We start from the raw sequence: 10,072 nt of genomic DNA, 5'->3' as shown, positions 1-10,072 counted from the left end.
ATTAAATGTAGAACTGAACATACTTATAACGGCTTTTAGGTAAAATATTTCAAATTGAATGAAAATTCGATTCGAAATTCGAAATTTTCATGGATAGAAATTTGAAAGAATACATTATTAAAGTAGATTTAACGTCGAAGATATAATATCTGTTTTTTAATTATAAATATAGATTAAATTCTCATCGGTAATGGCAATAGCAGTTTTATTGTTTTGTTCCAATACGTATTAAGAGATTTTGGTGCAGAGAGGGAGCGTCAGAGCATGAAATTGGCTCAGTCTATGCCATTTCGACGCACTGCAGCTTAATCGTGAGCGCAAATAGGATTAAAGCTATCATTCTGTTCATAAATTAACGGACTTAGCGTGGTTTCGCTCATACAATAGGTATTTTTTATAGTAATTAAATGGATTCGTATCGATATCTATTTCAGACGAATTTAATTTTAAAATTGCTAAAAACGTGCATTAAAAAATGAAATTTATATTATAAATGCGAAAGTTTGTGATGATGGATGTATTTATGTATGTTTATTACTCTTTAAATAAAAACTACAAGATGGATTTGGATGAAAATTTTCAGTAATATAGGATGCACAGCAGAATAACAATTTAAACTACAATTTTATGTACATATGAAGTACCCGTGCGAAGCCGGGGCGGGTTGCTAGTCAGAATGTAAAGTTAAAAGTTAGATTTTGCTGAGGTTTAAGCTTCTATTGACCAATGAATTGAGTCTTTACGCACGCAAGATTAGAATACCTAATATTCATTTTTTTAGTTATTTCAAATAAAAAATTATTTTGTGTTCATTATTGATAAGAATATCCTGAAAAGTAATCTTATATTTTTATTGTTATTTTGGACTCACTTCTCCCATTGCGAACCTAGCAAAAGAAGGTAAATAATTACTTAATTAATCAATCCGACACGACGACCTTAGTGTGACATATTTTAATCTTATTTGACTTTTAGTTTTGCATTTGACTAATTTATTATATTATTTATAAATAATGAATATTAATAAATATAGAATTCTAATGGCATAAATCAATCCTTTGCCTTAAATATATCTTTGTATTGAATATTAAAATATGAATGTAAATGAAGAATTTGAATAAATGCTTATTTAGCATAGAAACATATTATCAAATGTGATTTGCATCCATTCGCTATGATGGCGATACTGTTATAAATGATCATTAAAGACAAACTGACATCTACAACACGTCATTTTATTAAATATGATTAATTAAATTATTATTCTTCTAAGTATTTTTCTGTATTGAGTCTTTATAATTGAAACGTGTATTAAAATTATATATTCCTTTGTGATAAAAAGCTACTACAGTTGTTTTTAATCGCCATTAGAATTTGCTACGATCACACCACGAGATACTGGGCGCCATAAAGGTAATGTCAAGCGATAGGGGTACTCGAAAAAAGTATCAACAAAAAATTATAAGGCAAAGTATGAGACGAAAGGTCGATACAAAAAAATATTTATGTATCTAAGAGCAAAATCGCTTGTGGCTTACAGCTACTTAGCATAGCTTTTGCTCAGAGAAGGAAGTGGATTGCTAAGCAATTCTGTGTTCAACGGAGAACGATCCCACCTATTGTGAATTTTGTAGGTTTGAAATTTATTTGACAGCACCAGTGTCTGTGGAGAATGGAAAATGGCGGAATGGCAGAATACATTACATTATGGATATAACTCATGGTTTGTTTTTGGCGGGGATCCGACAAACGTTATTGGTATTTAGGGGCATTAAACTATTAGGGGCAATGCCATTTTCTTTTTTATAGTGAAATATGTGACAGAAATTGTTATAAGAATGAGTTGCCGACAGTGTGAGTGTTAGTTACGGTGGGAATTAATATTGTTTTAAATATCGTTTGACAAGGAGAAAAAAAATGAGTACCTTTATTTTATGAAAGTGGGGCCTTTGGTTATGTCCAGCTTGCCATTTTATCACATTTATGAAATTCAGACTTCATAAAAGGTCCCATGATCATAATATATTTATTTTCTTTAGTATTGTAAGATGCAATTCAAAGTAGCTTGTTATAATTAATTATTTTATAAGCATCTTTTAAGTTGGATCTTAAAATGTTATCTTTAAATGTTTCACGGGTAGCTTAAGGGGCATATTATCACTTTTTAATAATGTATAATCCAATATAATGGGTATAATATTTTCGAAAGTTATAGCATATTAAATATGTAGGTACAAACTATATTATAAATTCGCTTAATGATATACCTTTATATTATGTCAATTTATACTTTAAGAATGGATATACCTAGTACTCACTTAGACAGTGGATGCATATTTTTCAGAGAGCTATATTATAATATCAACGTCGAGCTAGTTGAGAAAATTGACGTTCCGGGAGCATTCTAAGCGGACGCTACTAAGACTACATACCTTATATACATACCTACCTATATGTATATAAGATAGAAGGGAAATTTATCACCAAATATTTAGCACTAGCTTGCACTCGTCCGCTTCGCTGAGCATTAAATAAAAAAGGAAGGTCTAAAGGAATTCAAAAAACTATTGGCTTTTAACAATACGGACGATTCCGCGTCGATTGGTCATAGTCCCATACCATAATGTTCAGTAGTTTTCACGTAACACAAAGAATAAGGTATACTTACCTATTAGTATACCTATGACAGTATTTAAACATTACTTATTTCTATCCCGTATAAAAATAATAATAATTTAAAACAAAGGAAAATTTAATATTATTTGTACCAATATCAATAACCTATATCTTGTTTGCAAGTAGATGTAAATAACAGTTTATATTGTTTACTGAATGTGCGTTAAGCTGTGTTAATACGAGCTAATAAGTCACGTGGTTTGATATGGATTTAATGATGACATTTTACCAATGACTAATAGTACTAAGGTTAATAGTTTCCATGCAAAGTCGGTAATGAAACTAGTATAATAGAAATATATTATTAGAATAGTTACAGTCCTTAGTGATTCATGTAACTGCGCATCTAGTATTACAAAGTAAGTATTAATTCATTTGCATCGACAAATAGATTTCTGTAGAAAGTAATAACAATAAAATATCACAAGCTTTACCCTTGATTTGAAAAAGGGAGCAGATATTGAAAGTTTTAAAATATATTTCTCAGCGAACATATAAGAATGTTATGCGACAATATTTAAATTAAGATTCTTTGAATTATTTTAATAATTTGTATGCATAAATATGATGGAAATTTAGTTACGTAATCAACATTTTTTGTTTTGAAATGTTGTTAATTTACTGTTCTTCCTTTGCAAGTTCAATTAAGCCACTAATTAAGTTCTTTAATTAATTTTACGGATAAGCTAACAGTTATCCGTAAAATCCGTAATAGACAGTCAGAGCTATTTACTTTCCTATATATATTTGTATGGTTTGTTAAATTATCATCATTATTGTCTCGTCAAGCCCCAAGCTCTCATTACAGATACTATCTAAATTAAAATGTCTAAATTATTCAGCGAGGTAGGTTTTTATATGTTTCTCAAATGTTCGCAAGACCAAATGAATTTTAGACTATACCTATCGATTAAGTACTATACATAATGAAGATATATCTATAGTTGCATGTAACACTCAGCCATCTTACATTTTACCCCAAGACGTGCTTTCGTTTTGTCCGAAGAGCATTGTTGTCACATTGCGCAACTCAAACGCAAAAGCTTTGAGTGGGTTGTGAAACTCTTTATGCCTCTCATCTATTTCAATGACTTTAAATTTTCTGTAATAAAATTGTTGAAAATACTAACTCATTGCGAGTACATTAGTAATAAGTAATTGTGTTAATTTATAATTAAAGAATTTTATGTAAATGTAAAATAAGTATGTGTATTGTTAACAGTGCAATTTATGAATTTGAAAAGTAATGTATGTTATACGTTGAATTATGGATGTAAAGAAAAATGTGTATCGTAATCACTTTTTATCGTTTTATTTAATAATAGGTTAGGTACATTTTTCCGGATAAGAGATTATATTCCAGACTAAAGTCTATCATCATACAAAATTCCATTCAGGTCAGTTTAGCCGTTCCGGCAATTGAATAATAACCATCTATCTTTCCAAACTTTCGCATATATATTATTAATAAAATAACATTCATTCCAAATGTTTTCTTTTTAATTGTTATGTACAAACTATAATTTACCGTAGTATATACATTTTATGGTAATCAGATTAGTTAGTTTAATCAAAAATATAATAGTCAAATATATAAAAAACACAAATGTTTTGATTTATTCATGTAGGTAACGATTCCTCAATGTATTTGAAGATAGGGGTAAGGTTTATAATATTAAAATATCAATTGTTTCATTAACTCTTTATTCTCTTGAATTTTCGAAATTAATATTACAATATTGAATGCGGGCTTCATATATAATCACCCATCTATTTCCTTAGTTTAACACGACACAGTCACGTTGAGTCGTACGTTTGATTTCACTTGACCAGAAATCTTTAAAAATATTACAATAATAATTATCAAAAAATAAAACATAATACATATCTGCTTATAAATAAAAATATTTTCAAACGTTAGTATTAATTTAAGACTTCAAAAAAAGTTACAGATAAGACATAGTGATAAAAAATAATCAAATATTATAAAATACAATTCAGCAAGAAATTTAAACAATTTCAAAGGCGTCTGTTCACTAATTTAAAAGAGTTTCAGTAAACTTTTTCATCTTAGTCAAGTGAAATCCGTTTAACACGTACGTCCATTACATAAATACGTAACATAAAACGAAATATAAAACAAAAAAGATATATATTCATATAATGCGCCACATAAAACTTTCACGACTATTTACAATTACTTAATTTTTACGACGATTTAGTTACTATTTTCGAAAATATAGATATAGGTACATACATACATAACTACAATTATATTAAGATAAAATTAACAATCATTCGACATAACCTAACAGAACAGAAGTCTTGTTAAAATATATATATTAAAAATTAAATGGCGTAATGGGTACTTCAACTTAACGATGTTTTAAAAACTATTATAATATAAAGTAATCTACAGAATTGGAAAACCTCGCTTGATTTTTATGTAAATGGAAAAATAGAAATTATAATTAAGAGTAATACGGTAGGGTATTATATTGAAATCTATATTCAGCCAGGTATTATATTAATACCTATAGTCTACGAAACACTAGCAGTATGGCAAGACAATATTACGGATGGAGGTCGTATATAATCTATTTAGCAAATTGCTCATTGTTCCTCGTGAATTATCTACAGTTCTTTACGAGGCAAAAACAATAAAGAGAACCTGACATAAATCATCGGACGAACATACACACAAACATTATTACTAATACGTTAAAAGTTTTACCTATTGTTAGAAACGAAACTTAATTAGGAATCGCGTAACAGTAAATAATCATAAAGGCGATATCGTATAGATTAAAGAGAGTTATTAATTTGCACAGACCCATACGTAACGAAACAGTTATTGTTAAAGCAAATTTTCACAACGGGATCAAATATTACTTATCGAATCCAGTAACAACAATTTAAGTTCGTATACACACATTGCGCTAAAGTTACCGACCTCGACGCGTGTGCGAGTGTGTACGCCCGTCTACTTCGAATAGTACTATCGTTACCTCCAATCATAATCATTACGAACGATACTAAATAGGTAATTAAGCGCTTTTAATCAAATACTTCGCCTGGTTTATTACGCTTATATTTTATTACCAGTGTCTAAGTTATTTATTAACTATGCATTATAACTTATAAAGCCTACATATACGAAATTTACTTAAGTACATTTTGTTCGATTATCATTCTCGATTCATATTTAAAAGTAAGATGGGATAAAGGTTCTATTTTATATACTAATGACAACCTTACAGTAATCTTACACGACGTCTATAGCTCATGAAATGTGTCCAATAGTTATTGCAAATATCTGATCACCGACATCTCGATATAAAATGAGTTAAAGAAATTCTCATGTAATTCATTAATATGAATACCATTCTTAGCTTTTTTTTTAAATAACGGATTTTAAGTCCCTAAATTTTTACTTTCTTTTTAATATTTATTCATTTAAATTAAGTAACAGTATCGAATTGACGATTATTTTTCGTAATATAGAAACAAACTATGGAAATCATTTTAATAATTAAATATTGCTTTTGTTCTTTTTGGAAATATATGTTCAGAAAGTATAATTATGATTCTTAAGATTTACTCGAAATATGAGACAAAAATTTCCTCGTGAAAATCTTAAGTCTAAAGAGGACTTGTGCTAATGATATCCAGATTTAAATTACACCTACTGATTGATATAATACGAACATTACAGTGGACAGATATATATTGAGTGATGATTATAAAAATTAAGCGATAATTTCAATTTAATACACATATTTATTTAAATTTTCTTTAATTCTACCCTGACATTAATTTACGTATAATGGTGACTATCAACACTAATTTTTTTAGCCCTTACTTAATATTTGTTCTGATTTACATATAAAGGAATACATGATATTTGTTCGAAGCGAAATAATTTTAACTTGCATTTGTTTCATAAAGACACGAAGCTAATTTTTATAATATTTTGGCACAACGTGGATTCGAAAGCAAAGTAATGTTGTACACGAAACAGATCGAATTGAAACACTTTCATTTGAATGCGTATTAAATGATAACTCGATGAATTAAATATATTTTATGATATATGAGCATTTGATCGTCGGTTCAAGGTAAAGCTGCTTCAGAAACATCATTAGGCAAATCAAAGTAGTTATTTCACGTTCTACCTCGCGGTAGGCATTCTATTCGTCTTAGCAATACTTAAAGTCGAACCTATATTATCTATGTATAGTACACTTAAGCTAGTCAACTTTAAAATTACATGTAAAATTTACTTTAGTCACATTATTGTTTAATATATGTATCATGTTACGTATATAATTTTGAACATCTGACGATTTGGGATGCATGGACACGATGCTGTATTATTTTTACATTATAAGAATTTCAAACATCTGGACAAGATTTAAGTAGAACTATCATCAAAAATACCGAATTATATATTCTTACGAAAACATTGAATACAAAACACAACGTACGTCATGATGAAAACCTACTCTCAATTGTACTTCAATACGTATTTTGTTACAATCATACGTCTAACGCGCATATGGAAACAGTAAATGTTACATTTATATAATTGCAAATGTATTCCCGCCATAAAAATTAAATGTTCAAATGAAACAACAATTTCCGAACCTAACTATCAACTGAATCACAATATGGACAAATAATAAAAGCAACTCTTTCGAAATCAACTGATAAAATACAACAAATTTTACGATCATAAAAAAATGTGACTATCAAAACATAACCAGTCCACTAAAAGTGGACAAATAATAAAATATACATCAAAATGTACATAATATAATATCTATTAATAAAAAAATATAACATAATGGATTAAAGTAAATGGTAGCAATAAATACTATGAGATTCACAGATTTTAAATCTTAACTAACAATACCGAAGTTCACTCGGAGTTGTAAATCTTAGAGCGACACTAACGCTTTTGTAAAATTTAGTAAAATATTATTGCAATACATGGTGTGGTTATGGCAACAAAATAAATGCTTAAAGCACATCACCAGCCTGTCCACCAGCGAACGACACCGAGGCAAGTCCTTCGCACTAAAGGAACATTAATACAATAAAAGTCACGAACGCCTCCACAACGAGGCGACACTCCTACTAAATCAGCCGCAAAACATAAAACTAGTGGATACGAGAGGACTAACGCTGCCCGCAGGTCCGTATGGACGTAACACTTCCATTCATGCATTCACACTATATGATACAGTATCAGTCAGGATTTACTAAGCGGTAGGCAGGCGCCTTACGTCGGCACTTTATTCACTTTGAGGATGTCGCTGGAACCTTTGTCGATGGGCATTTTCATTGGGTCGTGGTGGTGGGTCACGTGGTGGCCATGGTGTTGGCTCTCCAGCTTGGCTTGCTTCTCTTGCTGCTGTTGTTTCATTCTATCCTGTTCCTCTCTCTCTCGGCGCGCTTGCTCGTTGATTTCTTTGACGGCACGCAGTTCCTTCTTTAACTTCATACGTCGATTTTGGAACCATATCTTTATCTGTCTCTCTGTGAGACAAAGCGCGTGTGCAATCTCTATCCTGCGCCTGCGCGTCAGATAGTGATTGAAATGGAATTCCTTTTCTAGTTCTAGTGTTTGGAATCTTGTGTAGGTCTGTCGTCCTCGCCGCCGTGGGCAGCCATTTGGTCCTGAAGAGAAAAGAAAATAATAAATTAATGTCACATTCGTAAGAGATAACGGATACCTGATCGGTTTTATGATACAATAGGTAAATAATTTAATTTACATCAATTCGATTTATTGCAAACATATATCACTGGCCCGTAGCGAAGCCTACGAATCGCAAAGCAAAGGCTTCGAGCAGGCCATTAAATTTCACTTTTATAGCATCTTAGATTTTAATAGCTCATTAATATTTTATCGCTGTTGTAAAGTTAATTTTAGAGCTATCCGCTACTGGGACCAACCTCAAAGTAGATCAAATACCGATGTTATATTAACAATTAGGTTAAAAAATAGTTTTACGATGTAGTATTTAGATAACAACAAATCAATAAACGAACCGTTAAATGTACAAGTGTCAGCACAAGATCCTTTCTCACAGTAGAAAAGTAACGGAAAGGGTTAAGAGAAGTAAATGGACCAAGTATTCACAATAGGGATTTCAAAAAGAAATCGTTACAAAAAAGTCCGAGAGCGCAAGGGTTGCACAACTTTCTAATTCTTTGTGAGGTGGCGCTTTGTGTTGGGACGGTAAAGAGTTTTTCTGAGAAACTGTGAAAGTTAACCCTTTACCATCACAAAGATAAAACATCCAAATTTAATGTAACGCGTTATTGTACAAACAGCCTTTAAAATTATTCAACGTTCCAAATTTAAAATTATTATTGTGTATTTAATATGATGTCATCATTTAAATACTGTAGTATATTTATTTATATATTTAAGAGAGTTATTTCGGAATTAAAAACTTAAGTAGGAGTATATGTAACACGTTCTTTCTTAGATATATCCGTAGGTATACATCTTTGGGACTACTCTTCGGTTACATGGCGGTCGAGCCGAGCCCAGACAGGTTTTGAGTCAGCCAATAAATAAGACAAGATAAATAGTCTACCCTGCGTGTATAATTGATAGTGGACCCGCCATTGGAATGTAACTTTAAAAGCTTTTAAGTAGCTCTTACGTCGCTAAGAATAGAGACTAAAATGCAATAAATTTTATCAACATCTTAAGCTACACATGTCTGCGTAAGTGCTATATACAAAACGATATTTTGTGACTTATTTTTAATTAATAAAGATTAATTAAATTAATTACGTTGTAAGTTATCATTAAATTTTAATCGTTTAGTATATGGTAGTGTCATAAGGTAGATACAGCTATTATATACATTATCGAATTAACCTTTAGGTAAGTGGGAATTGGTCTTTGATCTATTGACAACTTTTTTGGTACATAGTTCTAAATGTTCGTATGTAAATGTTTTAAAAACAAGAAATACTTTATAATCATTAAATGAAAAAAAATCGTATATCAAGTTTCAAGCAGATTAGATTTAAATTTATTTGTAAAGGTGATGTTAACTTTACAGGTTTTAATTAAAGAACAAAGGAAGTATTTTAAAAAACAACACTTGATAAGTAATTAATGTTTGCTTACTTGCGAAGTAATGAAATTCATTTAAGAATCTCTTAAGAGCTATAAACTTTTTTGTAACCTACTTGAATATAAATATGTAACGAGCAGGTAAATCACGTGACCGAAAATGTATACCTGATACGGTATTTTTATGAACAATAAATTAATGTTATCGCATTTTTATTGTCGCAATAACATTTACGGATGATGATGTTAAAAAGTAACTAAAACAATGTTTAAAGCGTCATAAACGAAGAATTG

The 10,072-nt window shown here is 30.1% G+C and overlaps 1 protein-coding gene across 4 annotated transcripts in view; it reads right to left on the bottom strand.

Moving 5' to 3' along the window:
- Positions 1–4,369: 4,369 nt before the first annotated feature.
- The window catches only part of LOC124535264 (homeobox protein abdominal-A homolog), a 37,552-nt gene continuing 31,849 nt past the window's right edge, over positions 4,370–10,072 (bottom strand). For all 4 annotated transcript variants that reach the window (XM_047111403.1, XM_047111404.1, XM_047111405.1 and 1 more), the window contains exon 3: positions 4,370–8,358. In XM_047111403.1, the coding sequence (XP_046967359.1) occupies positions 7,961–8,358 (398 nt within the window). In that variant the 3' untranslated portion in view covers positions 4,370–7,960. The remainder of the gene's footprint in view (positions 8,359–10,072) is intronic.

The sequence above is a fragment of the Vanessa cardui genome, chromosome 14, assembly GCF_905220365.1.
Source record: "Vanessa cardui chromosome 14, ilVanCard2.1, whole genome shotgun sequence".
NCBI lineage: Eukaryota > Metazoa > Arthropoda > Insecta > Lepidoptera > Nymphalidae > Vanessa > Vanessa cardui.
Note: the sequence above shows the minus strand (reverse complement) of the source record. Positions and strands in the feature narration are given on the sequence as shown.